The sequence below is a fragment of the Dasypus novemcinctus genome, chromosome 6 (genome assembly GCF_030445035.2).
Source record: "Dasypus novemcinctus isolate mDasNov1 chromosome 6, mDasNov1.1.hap2, whole genome shotgun sequence".
Lineage (NCBI taxonomy): Eukaryota > Metazoa > Chordata > Mammalia > Cingulata > Dasypodidae > Dasypus > Dasypus novemcinctus.
Window position 1 is genome coordinate 16296397 of NC_080678.1, and position 14333 is coordinate 16310729.

General features: G+C 50.4%; 1 protein-coding gene across 15 annotated transcripts in view; it reads left to right on the plus strand.

Annotated features, from left to right (window-relative positions):
• FGFR2 (fibroblast growth factor receptor 2) overlaps window positions 1-14333 on the plus strand; it is a 99804-nt gene that overhangs the window by 14510 nt on the left and 70961 nt on the right. For 10 of the 15 annotated variants that reach the window (XM_004468069.5, XM_004468065.5, XM_004468067.5 and 7 more), the window contains exons 3-4: window positions 11777-12043; window positions 12921-12995. The exons of 3 other annotated variants lie outside the window; for them this stretch is intronic. In XM_004468069.5, the coding sequence (XP_004468126.1) occupies window positions 11777-12043; window positions 12921-12995 (342 nt within the window). The remainder of the gene's footprint in view (window positions 1-11776; window positions 12044-12920; window positions 12996-14333) is intronic. 2 more of the 15 variants (XM_004468071.5, XM_012528851.4) reach the window with 1 other exon arrangement.

Sequence of the window (14333 nt, forward strand, 5' to 3'; positions counted from 1 at the left end):
GTGTCCTCCCCTCTTGAGGCTCCGTGCCGCCTCTCAGAGGTCATTCAGATCCAGCTGCTTGCTAAAGACTCCTCGGGGTAAGGATCTGCCTTTGGTCCGCACATGGATTTCAGATCTCAGTGCTGGCCGGCCCGGCCAGATCAAACCCATTCAAATGAGGCCAGCCATCTGTTTCCCAGTGTCCAGCTGCTGGCTCTTCACTTGCAAATGGCTGGGATGCTGCTGGCGAGACCAGCCGGGGCGGGGGACATGCATCTGCAGCCCCTGAACGCGTGTTGGGAGCGAGGTCCTGCTGAGAGAAGAAAGGCCCAGTCCTTTAAATAAACTTGCTGAACAATATTCCCAAAAGGTCCGGAGTTGAGAAAGCTGGAGGCAGCCCTGGCCTCCTGGAATAACTCTTAACCTTTGTTTTTTTTCTTTCATAGCTGGGGCCCCTTGAAAGTCTGCATTTAGTCAGAAGGTAGTTATGGGGGAAGGGCCTTGTTCGACAGGCTTGGGGAAAATGTTAGGTAGAATTTGGGTATCCGTCTGACCTTTAGGGGACTTAGTGGGCAAATGTATCCACTTGAGCGTGTGCCATTTGTTGAATATTTATCAGTATCAGGGAGGCACATTCGTTGCTGCAGCAGCTTCCAGGAGCCACAGGTTACACGCAGGTGTGGAGAGGTCCCTGAGAACATGGATCTCCTGCAGTAGTACCCTGCTGGCTTGGGGGCATGTTTCTTGGAATGCAGCCCCACGTGCTGTCGCCCTGTGTTCATGCTCTGAGTTATGTGAGGGCAGCTCTGTCTTGGGCCCTTGCCCTGCTGGGTTTGGTGTTTGCAGGGTTATTCTCGGTGCTGTGGGGTTATGGTAAGTCATTGAACCGGGGAGCCCTGCTCTAGGGAGGTCTGGGGTGTTATCATGCCCCACAGATAAGTATCAGGAACTGTCGAATTTGTTGGCTTGGTGATGGTATTTCAATAAGCCACAGGCCTCTTCCCGTACCAAATTAATCAAAAAGGGTGTTGTCCTTGGGTGTTGAGAGAGGTGCATCTCGCAAGATCCTTGAATATTTAGATCCATTTGGGAACATTCCAGAGGCCCCCATGTAGTCACTTTCATATATATGGTATGACAGATTGATTCATTTGAAAGAAAACCCCATTCTGAGGGCAGGGAAAAGCAAATTGACGTTCTTGTGAGGCTGGAAAAAACTATCCAAAAATCAGTTAGTAGCAGACAGCTACAACCCACAAACTGGAACCCAGGCCCGGCCTGACCAGAGCTGAGGCGGCCCCTGACCAGATGCGACTGCTCCCTGCACTCAGGCGCCTTCCCCTCTTGTCCCTGGTGACCTTGGCCGGCAGCAGGAACCCGTGGTTCCCTGCTTTGGAGACCGGTCTCGAAGGCTCAGGGAGGTGGAGGGGCTGCCCACGTTAACACAGGCCGGGCCTGGCAGAAGCAGGCCCCATGCTCCTGTCCTTGGGCACCCCGAGAACTTCTCACAGTGGTCCTTGGTCTGGCTGCACCAGCATCCCCTGGGAACCTGTGGTAAATACAGCCTGGCAGACCCCACCCCACACCCACGGACCCCGAGTCTTCAGAAGCGGGACCCCAGAACTGTGTTTTAAAAAGCTCTCTAGGTGGTCTTTGTGCACCCCGAGTCTGAGAAGCACTGCCTCCACCCTCCAAGGAGCTCTGGAATGTACTGGCAGGTTAAGGGAAGCAGATGCATGGAAGTGCATTTTACTGAGAAAAAACCAGCTGGGATGGACGGAGGGTTGTAGTGTCTTAGCGATGTGATCAGGGCATTTTGTCTTCTTGGAATCAGGACTTTTCAAAGAGGAGGTGATATTCGAGGTGGGCTGTGAAGGCTGAATAGGAGCTCCCCAGCAGAGCAGGGACCAGGAAATGGTAGGCAGAGGGAACAGTGTATGGGTGCACAGGCCAGCCTAGAGTGTGGAGGAGAAGGGTGGAGAAGGTGCTGGCGCCCTGAGCAACCAAGGAGCAGCCAAGGCTTTAGTGTGGCCCTGGCTTTAAGTGCCTTTTTTTTTTTTTTTAAAGCATGGGTCAGGTCTGCATTTCAGAAGATCACTTTGGTGTCCCAGGGGTGGGTACGTGGAGTGGAGCATGGGCAATGGGTGATGGCTTAGGGGGCTGGCAGAGTTTTTTTATTTTTTGTTTTTAATTTTATTTATTTCTCTCCCCTCCGCCCCCCTCCCCTGTTGTCTGTTCTCTGTGTCTATTTTGCTGCGTCTTCTTCTTTGTCCGCTTCTGTTGTTGTCAGCGGCACAGGAATCTGTGTCTCTCTTTGTTGCGTCATCTTGCATGTCAGCTCTCCGTGTGTGCAGCGCCATTCCTGGGCAGGCTGCACTTTCTTTCGCGCTGGGTGGTTCTCCTTCCGGGGTGCACTCCTTGCACGTGGGGCTCCCCTACGTGGGGGACACCCCTGTGTGGCAGGACACTCCTTGCGTGCATCAGCACTGTGCATGGGCCAGCTCCACACGGGTCAAGTTGGCCTGGGGTTTGAACCGCGGACCTCTCATGTGGTAGGCGGATGCCCTAACCACTGGGCCAAGTCTGCTTCCCTGGCAGAGTTCCTTTGGAGAGATGCAGGAGGCCTGGAGTGGCCTCGTGGGAGTCAGATGTTGTCCGTTCTTTCTTTTCAGAGCTGATTCAGAGGTAGAACTAGTAGGGAGAGGGATAAGAGGCGGGAGGGAGAAGAGGGGCTTGGGGTACAGACTTGGTGCTCAGATGGCTGCTTTGCGGGGACGCCATTCTGCAGGAGCCCAGTGGAAGAGAGGCAGGTTGAAGGCCACATGCTTATTTTGGATAGGATCTCAGCAGATATCTGGGTAAAGTGCTTGGGCAGGTGGAACTATGAACCTGCAAGCAGAGACATGAGTGCTGTTATTGACATGGGGGGCTGGGAGAAGCCACAGGGATGGAGGAGAGCAGAAGCAAGGGGAAGAGCCAGCAGGGGCGGGGTGGAATGCTGAGGAGGGTTACAGCGGGGATGGAAGGAGGAGGAGGAGGAGACTTCTAGAATGGCAGGAAGCTCCCCAGACAGGTTGCTTTCTTAGGAAGCGTCTTCTCTAAGAGGGGAAGCTCAGCTAGCACACACATGCACAAGCACACACACCCCAGCAGAAAACAGCACACCCCAGCAGAAAACACTTTAGGTCAGTAAGCACTACACTGCTTGTTAGGGGTTCTAGAAATGTAATGGGAGGTGCCCCCCTCTTCTCTCATACCCCCAGCCTTTTGCATGGAAAAGGCCTGGCTTAAGTGGCTTTTCTCTCTCCATGGGTTCGTCTGGAAGGTCTTTCTCAGGGCCGATGTGTTTGAGTTCTTACTCTAGTCCAGGCGTTGTGCTAGGTGCCTTCTGTGCACTCTCGTTTATTCCTGCTCCCGGTTGGCTGGTGAAGAGGTGGAGACGAGCACGACCATCCTCTAACGCTGGTGAAGGCGTGGGGTGTGGCTGGAAGAACTGAAGGGACATCTGATGGGGAAGAGGGTCGACCACTTTCTAAAATGAAGACCACTCCTTGGGCCCTAGTGCTGACGTCAGGGCCTGAGGAATAAAATCTTTTGGGAGGAGAGGATGAGGCTTTCAAAACCGGAAATGGCGCCCGTTCACGTTACGGGGCGGCACCTCTGCGAGGCGACTCCTGACCTTAAAGATGGTGCTGACACACACCAGGCAAGTCCGCCGCATTCCGCCACCTTTTAAGGGAGCCCCCGGGTGCCCTCACGGATGAGGGTGAAGCCTAGTTCCTTCCCTCTGAGGAAAAGGGGTTTCCCAGTGGTCCTGGGGCAGCAGGGCCAGTTTTCTCATGACCTGATTTTCCCTAAAACGCTGTGCCTTAAGAAGCTCGGAAGTTTGGGCCTGCGGATTTGAAGAAGCACCGCTTGCTCTGCCGTGGCTGGGAAGAGGGTTTCCCGAAGGCAAGGGCCTGGGGCCTCCAGATGTGAGGTACAGATTGACGTGGGCCAGACAGACGCCTCATTGTGCGGCGCGCCAGGACCTATGGGCACTTGGATGGGACTCGTCGTGCAAGTTTCTGCTTCCTGGGCACCATATAATCTAATGGCCTGTCTCTTTGGGAAATGCTTTTTGAACAAAGGGCTCAATTTTGAGGTTCTCGCTCAAGCAGAACTGCCAGTATCTAGGGATTTTATACAACGAGTACCAGTTCAATCCCCACATCCTGGCAGCCCAGTGGAAACTTTGCTCTGGCGGCTCTTAGGATTTGATGTAAATACTGTGGCCAGAGGGAAAACCTACCCTTTTGTGCCTCTCCCTTTTGGAGAACACCAGTATCAATCGCCTGGAGAATTAGGATCATAGGGGTGAGGGGGTGCTAATAAAATGGGGAGAGAAGATTTCCATTTTTGGTCCAAATATTGGGAGGGATAATGATGGTTGGCTGTTAAGCAAGTCCATTCTTAGCCACTTTGTGCTCTCTTCATTTTTATTTTCTCATGGGGAACAACATAATTTCTTTTTAAACGCAGAAAGCTGTTCACCCTGTTTCTCAAAGACAGACCTAAATTATAGGAGGGGCGTGCCTAAATATATAATTTTTAATGGTTACCATATTGGAAACATCAGCCATCGTCCCACCAGATCACAAGGAATGTGAGCCAGCCTTGGAGTTTCTGAAACAGTTCAGCTACTGTGGCAGAGGTAGCTATAAGTGGCTGTTCTCAGCCCCTGGGATACCGACGAGTCCTAGTTGTACACAAGACACTCAGACAACTGGTTGGAAAGAGAAAACTGCAGCCTTTGAGCCTGCCGACTTATTTATCTTTCCTTGCTTTGACTTCCTTTGTGCCCCATTTTTATGTGGCCGTTTTTCTTGGGGTAGAGAACTTTCATCTTTATACTGTGCAGAGTATTTGGCCCTCTTCCCCCCACTCCTTTAAAGAACAAGTAGTACCTATGCCTTATATGGGCCCGTGGGATTGTCAGAAGTTTTGTCTTCCTACAAGCCTGTTCTTGTGAAGGGAAAGCTTTATGGGGCTTGGAGGGTGCTGAGCTGAAACAGCAGGCTCGCCCGTCACTGTCCTTACTGTGAACAGAGCCTCTCGTGGTGAGGCGGGGGCGGGGGGCCATCATCTCCTTCATTATGGGGACCCTGACACCTTTCTATCTTCTGATGCCTGCTAGACTGAGCCTGTGCCACTGACATTTGGAGGCTCCCGCCTTCCAAAGCCCCCCTGTGCTGTGGGAAGCGCCGGGGGTCACTACAAGGCAGTGCTGTTGGCTGCCAGGTGTCCGGGACGTCCGCGGTTTGAGCTTGTAAAAAATACTTGGGGAGGGCTGAGTGTACACGAAGGCTCTGCGTTCTTTTCCGATGGACGGGAAATTGGGAATCGGCCAGTTCAAACTTCTTGCCGGGACGATGGCGTGGCCACTGCAGGGCCATTGTAGAGACCAGGAGGGCGGGCAGAACAGAATGGAAGGGGCAGGGTCGGCCAGCACTTGGCTGCCATGGCTTTCACAGGCTGTGACATTGCGGTGACATTTGGAGCTCAATGCCGTGTGTTTCTTCCGTCAAGGCGTTTGGCAGACCCGCATCAGTGATATTTAGTCTCCTTGTGCAAGGTGCCTGCGTGTCTGCATGGGCACCAGGCAGTCACGGCCGTTTGACGGCGCTGGCCCCAAACGCTCAAGTTCCAGTTCCCGTGGGAGCCCAGAACTGGACTGGACTGTTGAGGGTCATCCTTGCAGTCACCCCAACAATGAACGTGCCCACCTGCCTATCTGTGCGGGACCTGCCTCTCCGCCCCCTCCCTTCTCCCCCGGTCTCCTTCCCCTTATTTCCTCCTCCTTTCTCCCCCCCTTCCCATCTCCCTCTCCCACTCTCTCCCCCCCCCCCCTTTTCTCCTCCTTCTTCTTTCCTCTTCCCCCTCCTCTTTTTCATCCTTCCTCTTTCCTCCCTCTCCTCTTTTTCTTTCTCCTCTCCCTCTCTTCCAGAAGAATCCGATTAGGGATTTCTCTCTCTGTCTTCCTTCCTTTCCCGTGTTGAGGGATTTGACACGTTCTGAGAGGGGGGAGCCCAATAAGGATGCCTCTGGGGGTGACCCCACTGTATTCTTGACACCGCAGTCCTATGTCTGAGCTTTGATAATCTAGACATTTGAAAAGACTCCGTCTTGGGGAAACCCCAGAAAAGACTTAGTTTGTGAAACGTAACATAGTTGGTTGTCTCATCGGCATAAACTGCCTTTTTCTTCTTTAACAGTTTAAAAATCTCTCGTCCATTCTGCGTGAAACGATTGGACGGGACAAGACTTGGGTTTCCCATCTGTTCTCTGTTTGCATTTGGGCGCCATTTCAAAAACCACACGGGAAAAGTTTATAGGCAAACATTATAAAAAGTGACAGTCTGAAGTGCTGCTATCGCTGGTTTGGCAGCACCGAGTGTTACCTGAAACAGCTTACTGTTTCCAAACTCTCTTCAGCCTGTGCAACTGTCTCAAGATGATCTTCCCCGTGACCTTGGTGAAGAATTCAGCTGGACATGACAATGAAATGAGGTCTTTTTCTGACTTTTAAAGGGCTTCCCCTCCTCAGGCTCTGCCCCCATGCGGGGAAACCCCCCATTTATTTGCTGAGTGGCAGATGCCTCCTGCCCAGTGGTGTCCCACTGAGAGGTCGTGACCTTCACCCAACGGGGCTGAGAGTCTTGCTGGGTCAGGTGCCCCTCCCTCAGTTTCCTTCTCTCCCTCCACTCTAAATGCCTCTCAGCTCCAAGGAATGAAAGCAGGAGGAATTTCTTAGGGCAAGAATTATACCCAAAGAGTTGCTTTGTTATTCATATCATTTGTTTTGGGACTAGCTGTAGAAGTGCCCATCTCTTACCTTTTTTTTTTTTTTTTTTACAATCAGAGTCGTCAGTTTATTGAAAAGAAACTATGTGATAACATGCTGCTGGCACTTTTCATGTGTCTGAGACTTCTGGGGGAAGATTCAAATTGATGCTACTAGAGCTTTCGGCAGGGGTGTGTGGTCCCAGCAGGTTGAAACAAGTATGTCCAGCCCTCCCAGAAAGTAAACGCATTCCCTGGTTTGTTTAGCAATTTTAGGTAACAGTGACAAAGAATGTTCAACACCAGTGTGGCTGTTCCAGCTTGCTGGCGTTTTAAACATTTTAACGTATATGACGAAAAATATGTAGAAACATGTTTGTTGTCTGGGGAAGCCGCCTGAAAGAGGAGTTGGTGTGTAGCAAGGCGGCTTCTGGAAACCTCCCTCTTTTGTGTTTTGGCAAGAACAGACGAGGAAATGTTGGGCTGTGCGTGCCACACGGGCTCTTCACCGCCCCCTGCCCCTGGAAAGGTTAACAGTATGCCACAGCCCCAGAAATAACAGCTCCAGGAAATGTTAATATTACTATAAAAGGTATTGTTTAGATTTCCCAGGGAACGCTTTGCCCTGTGTCAACTGTCATGTTTCACGGAGCACGCGGCGCAGGGTGGTGGGGTCAGAGGGAGGAGGCGGCCGGTGCGGGTGGAAGGTGGTCAGTTAGGAAGGTGTGTTTGGGGATGGCGGACGCGGCCCCGATGATGTCACAGGGGACTGGGAAATCGTCTCTGCTCCCAGCAGAATAACAGGAGGTAAATAGAACCCGGGGTGGGGACGCGGAGGCCCTGGAGAGCGGGCGGTGGGCAATGTGGAGAAAGCAAGGCAGAAGCAAGCGAACGGCCCCGAGGGGAGGGCAGGACAGCGTTGCCCCCTCTCAGCCGGGTGTTAGGGGCCCCAGCTAAGCGCGCCCGTGCTTGGCACCCTAGCCTGAGAGGTCTCTGAGGTGCGCCAAGGGCAGGAATCCCCCCCCGGCCCACCGCTGTGGCTGCGTGGCAGGGGAGGCGAGTGGTTTGGCCTCTGCTTCCTTCCTTCTCTTACTGGTATTTTTCTCCCCTACCTCTTTCTTCCTTTCTTTCCTTTCTGTTGGCCTTATTTGCCCATTCTCTCTTCTCCCTACCATAGGCTGGAAGTCTTTTTGGGGGTACCCAGGGGTACTGGCGGGACTCTTCTGGGTTCTTAAGAAGCTGCTGAGCCCAAGTCGGGCCTTTAGTGACATGATGGCTTTGGGGAGGGGAGGAGAGAGCGCGTGCTTTTTGATTTGACCAAGGCAGCAGCGACTGGTTTAAGACTTTGAGGTTGGGGTGGCTGAATTTTATGAATGAATGTCATTATCTTATGGATGCATTTTGGGGGGTTACTTTACTATCCTTGCAGCTTTTTATCTAATTGGAAAACTAGAGGTCAGCTTTGACCTGGTTTTACTGCAAATAAAAACCCTTTTTAGTAGATAGTCATCTCAGTTGTCTTCTGAGATGGGAACCCATCAGTAACATTTTGGTATTTTAGAGATACCAATCCGAATGTTATCTGATTATCCTCTGAATACTGGGGACTCAAGTTCATGGGTGAGCAGCTTCAGCCTTGTAGGGTCACAGCGACAGTGGTCGTCATCTACCCAGCATGCCCTAGTTGAAAGAGCAGGTTAGCGTTTATTGGCTCATTCGATCCTCACAAATAATACCTGTTATTTGGATATTCTTGCTTTTCAAAAATTGAGGTGGGAAGGTGATGCAGGAAGGAGTGGAGCTGGGACCCGGGGCTTTGTCCTCTCCTTCCCCAGGGCAGCATTTTTCCGGATCAGCTGTGCAGCCAGCCCTGAAGAGGCATCGAGACCCTCACTGTCCCCAGCTCCTCCCTAAACCTGAAGGTGAAAGTGTCTTTTTGGTGATTGTGGGGCTAGCATCTCCCTCTCAGTTCAGCAAGACTTTGTGATTTGGCTCTTTCAGGTGAAGGAAAGGATTCTCAGTGAAAGTGTTCTCCTCTAAAAAAGGAGAAGTCTTAACTCTACCTTTGGCAAGAAAGAGAGTTTTTCTGCATCACAAATTGCATGCTTACTGTTATTATTATTTTTGAACAGTCTTAGAGCATTCCGCCACCGCCCTTAAGTAGGGACATGGCTTCTCCTTACCTGAGGGGCAGGAGAGGAGCAGCTGGGCTGCGTGGGGAGGGAAGCTTTGCTGGTTATGCTCAGCTGCTTCCCCCTCAGTCCTGTCTTGATGACCAGTTCTTGCTCATAGGAAAGCAGCTTCGGTAACATTCTTGGGGACTGGCTGATGGCATAAGTGGCCATATAAATAATCTAAATAATACTTATAAATAATATAAACCAATCAATAAATATTGGTTGTTTAAAGACCCAGCCCAATCTAAGGTAAATTCATTCTCACAAGGTGGGTGCTGGTCAGTAAGTAGTTGTTGGAGGAATGGGAGCCCAGGACCTCTGAACCTTGGTTTCACCAATCGGGGGCCCCATCTGTTCTGATCACATATGAATCTGTGACTCTGGGACCCTGGACATGGGAGGTGGTCAGAAATTTTGGGCCCAAACAAAATTCCTTTTCCTTCTCCCTCTTCCTTCTCTTCTCGGCCATATTTACCTTTTCTGCTCAGGATCCAAACTATTAGTAATTCCATTCAGCTACATTTTGGCTTAAGCAGGCTTTGGAGGCCTGGCCGGAGAATCTTCCAACCAAGGTCCCAGCAGTTTCTTCCAGGCACCCCTTTGCGCTTTGCCCCTCAACTCAAATGCTATTCTCCAGGGAGGATTTTCCTGATTTTCCCAGAGAAAAGGGGTGGGCAGACTTTCTGTAAAGGGCCAGATTTTTAGTATTTTTGGGTTTTGCAAGCCATACAGTCTCTGCCATTGTCGCACAAAAGCAGCCATAGACAATCAGTAAAGGAAAGTGCTTGGCCGCGTGCCAATACAGCTTTGTTTACAAAGACCAGGTAGGGGCTGGGTGCCCCTGACTCACTCGTCTGCCAGCCCCACTGTCAGAGCACAGGTGTAGGGACTTCGTCTCGTCACCTTTTGCTTCCTCACCTTTTGCTTCCTGCTGCGTCCAGAGCAAAGCTCAGACCTTAGTAGGTGTTCAGTAAACAGTTGATGAGTGAGAAACGCAAACTGCAAGCAAAACCTGCTGTCAGCAGGGCTTCCAGCCCTGGTTTTGGGGGCATGTTCATCTTGGCTAGGAGTGGCTTTGATTTTCGTCCTTTGGCCATGGTTTTCTCTGTATGCTCTTGACCCGAGCCCCCAGCTAGGTGGGAGGCATTTCCACGCCGGGGCCCCCCGGGACCTTTGTGGGGTGTCTCCTTTGGAAAGCCCTGGCCCTCCTCCAGGCCATTCTGTGAACGTCAACTGCTCAAGCTGGGGACGGGGCGATCTGACCAGCTCACCCCGCTGTTCCTGGAACAATAGGACCCACTTGCGAAGAGACTTCATTTCAGTCCCTCGCGGGCACTGTCCTTTTGAGAGGGGTTTGGACAAAACAGCCGCCTTGTGATGCCCTCTCAGAGCTGGGCAGCTTTGTGTTTTCAGGCTTGGGCCTCTCGGTACCATTCCCAGTTCTCACTGGAAGAGGTGAAAGCCCATTTCTTGGAATCTCGCGTTCTGATAGGTTGCCGTGGGCCTGAGCCTCGGGGCTCCATCTTGCCCTGGCGTGAGGGATGCTGTGAGCATGTGTGATGTGCATATGCCAGGGGCAGCCCTGGGGTGGGGGAACACAGAGAGCCAGGAGACTCTCAGGCTACTTGCTGTCTGCTCCAATGGGGCACATCCCGGGATGCTGTGGATGTGGGCAGATGTGTGGGTGGAGGGAGAGAGGCCACTTCCCTTCTGGCCAGGATGTGACTGATCGTCAAGAAGGTGCTGCAGTTTGGGAGCAAATGTAGCTCAGTGGTTGAGTGCCTGCCTCCCACATATGAGGTCCTGGGTTCAATCTCTGGCACTTCCTGAAAAAAAAAAGGTGCTGTTTGATTTGAGCCTTGAAGGCTGAATTGGATTTACTAGGAGAAGGGTGAAAGGGGTACCCCAAAGAAGACAGAGGTGCAGGAGAGTGAGAAACACAGGAAGTGTGTGGTGGGGGTTTGACATGGGCGATGGGATCCACTTTATGAGATGGCGCGTAGGGCACCCCCTGCTCAGCAGCTTCTCTGTGGTGTCCCTTCAAGCCTAGTGTAGATCCACACTTGACTGTTGGTGGTCTTCCCTCTCTTTGCTTTTGGTGCTAAATCCTTTGGGCTTTTATCATTCAGCACATTCCACCAGGTTGCCCGGCCCAGAATTAAGTCTCCAGACCAGCAAAACGCAGACCTGCGCTGGAGAGGTTGGGTGGCAGATGGTTCTGTAGAAGCATCTGTTGATTTCCTTGAGTTTGAGATATTTCCTTCTAAGAAGCTTGGCCTTGTGACAACAGGCAAGGTCTGGCGCAACTAAGTAGATCCTTAAGTATGTGTGTGTATTTGCTTGCATGTGTGCATTTGACGCACAATCATGTTGAATCAAACAGTTTGTAAAATGCAACACTCCTTTCAAAGGCAAAAAAGCTACCATAATAGACTTTCCAGGTGTTACAGTGTAGGCAGGCTTTGGATCAGCTGTCGACTTAAAAGTTTTCTTGGGGAATATCCTTCCAAGCTGGGTTTTGGGTTTGTTTTTAAAGCTACGCAGTATGTTGAAACAGAGGCGGGGCAGCTTTCGCTGGGTGCTTCCTCCGGTGGATGTTTTAGATTCTCAGTCTACCCTCAAGTGAGAGCTGCTTCCTGGCTTTGTGGGGTGCGGGGAGCCATGGACGCCTGTGGGGGGCCATCTGCCAAACCAGTGCAGCCTCTCCTGGGAATCAGTGGGCCTCCACTGACCTTTTTTGGACTTTTTCTCCTTTCCCTCCTTCCCATCTGTCTCCGTCTTCTCTCCCACCTCTGCAGAACCACCAACCAAATACCAAATCTCCCAACCAGACGTTTACGTGGCCGCGCCAGGGGAGTCGCTAGAATTGCGCTGCCTGTTGAAAGATGCCGCCATGATCAGTTGGACTAAGGATGGGGTACACTTGGGGCCCAACAATAGGACAGTGCTTATTGGGGAGTACTTGCAGATAAAAGGCGCCACGTCTAGAGACTCCGGCCTCTATACTTGTACTGCTGCTAGGACTGTAGACAGTGAGACTTTGTACTTCATAGTCAATGTCACAGGTGAGTTGACCTGCGAGTGCTCTGCTCTCTCTCTTCTCTAGCCATTTTTCTGGGTAAAATTTTATTGTACTAGTGAATCCTAGTGGGATCTGCTAATTGGCTGCCAGGCACCCAGCTTCCAAGTTTATTATTGATCTGCCTTTGAAGTTCTTCCTTGAGAACTGGTGCGCAAGAGTGGATGGCCATTAACAATGACAGAATCCTCGTGCGCCAGGTTAACATTTTTCTTTTTTGAGACAGTGTGTCTCCATGTGAGTAAAAACACACCTCTTTCTTCCCCATGCCACTGGCATCCTTGGCATTTAGAGTATTGGACTGAAATGTGGATGCTCAAGCTTTCGGTTTTCGTTTATTAAAATTAGAGTTTCCCTCCATGTTTTTTCCTCCGTGCAAGGAGGGCGAGGCTAACCCCTCTGTGGCTGAGCTTAAAGTTTTGCTTTCAGAATGTTAATAAATTGTTGAAGGCCACCTGGGGACTAAGTTTTCTTAGGGACTAATTCTTTTGTTGAAGGGGACCCCAAAAGCTGAAAGGTTTGTGTTGGAAAGAATCTTTGGACATTACAGAATTAGTCAATTTCTTGGGGTGGGGGGAGGACTTGGGTGCTGTTTGAAACTTAAATTCCAGTTTCAGTGTATCCAATCTTAGAGCACGTTTAAATAATAGGGAAGCAGAAAACATTGAAACTCCTGTCTAGACCAACTATCATCATGGAGAGACATTTTAGGCTATTAAAACCAACTTAACTAAACTTGGCCTTAGACTTTTTGCGTGGGCTCCTGGGTTGTCGAATCCACCGTACACGAAGGCCCAGTTGTAGAGGGTTGTGATCATGGGCTTTCCAGAAACACATCCATGAATATATTCTTTTGAATACAGATGCCATCTCATCTGGGGACGATGAGGACGACACCGATGGCCCCGAGGATTTTGTCAGTGAGAACAATAACAAGAGTAAGTACTTGAAGTCTGCGAAGGTCCCCGAGAGAGCCCGGTGGGAGCCGGCCTCTAACCTGTCGTCTTGTGGACCCTGCAGCTCGAGGCTGTGTCCTGCGGCCCTTGCCAGCCCCTGTTGTGTCTGCTCTCCTGACTTTCAAACTTGAGAATAAACCAGTGTCACTGTCCACCCTGCTCTATCATTTGTCCTTCTTGTGTCAGTGTCACTCTCTTTTTTAAAGCACTTACCACTTTTCTCTCCTTGGTTTTCCTTTTCCCTTTTGGTTTCTCACTATTTGGAGACATGAAACTAGTAGAACCATAGAATATCTTGGTTTTCTTTATGACCATTGATGGTGCTTGGCCTAACCCGGTGGTTTGCAACTGGGTGTGATGTCCCTCTCCCCATCTCCTGGGGACATTTGGCAGTTTGCTTGTCCCAAAGGGTAAAAAGGGTACTAGTGGCATCTAGGGGCCGGAGACCAGAGATCCTGCTAATACACATTCCATGATGCACAGGGCAGTCCCGGTAACAAAGACCTCATATCTAAAATGTCAGTAGTGCTGCAGGTGAGAAATCCTGGCCTGGCTGGAGATAAGGGATGTTTGCCTTATTTTGGAGATAATGGCAGAAAAGGGAGCCAGTGGGGGCTGTTTGTTTATTTAAAGGTAGTTGACACTGAACACTAACAGTTGAGAGTCTGGTGAGTAAGAAGAGACTTTCTTGGAGCCAGGTGGCCCTCGTTCAAATGCTGCCGTACCACCTCCAAGCTGGGAGAACTTGGGCAAGCCTTATAACTCTGTACCTCAGTTTTTTCAGCTGTGCAATGGGAATGATACTACTATCTATGGGGTTGTTGTAAGGACTAAATTAGTTAATATCTGAGCAGTCCTGAGAAGAGTGAGTGCTTCTGTGTGTTCAATAAAGAAAGTGAAATAAAAATGTGGTTACATTCTCCAGTGATGTAGCTGAAATGTTCTCAAAGAAACTGTACTTTGGTCATTGGGGTTCTTTGCTGAGAAGTTCTAGCCTACATTTTCTCAAAAGGACTTTAGTCCTTTTATTCAGTTTAAACAAGGACTAAAACAGGGGTTCTTAACCTTTTTTGTTCCATGGGCCCCCTTGCCAGTCAGGTGGAAACCACAGACCCCCCCCTTACTATATCCACACTAGACTGTGTAGCATTTAATAAATAGATCACACACGCACCAACATGTACCCACAAGAATAATTTTTTTTTTTTTTAATTCCAATTCAAGCTCATGGACCCCTTGTTAAGAACCCCTGGCCTAAAATAAGATAATTAGCTCTTAAAATAGGCCTGGGGCTGTTTAAAGGAAAAAGAGAAAATAGAT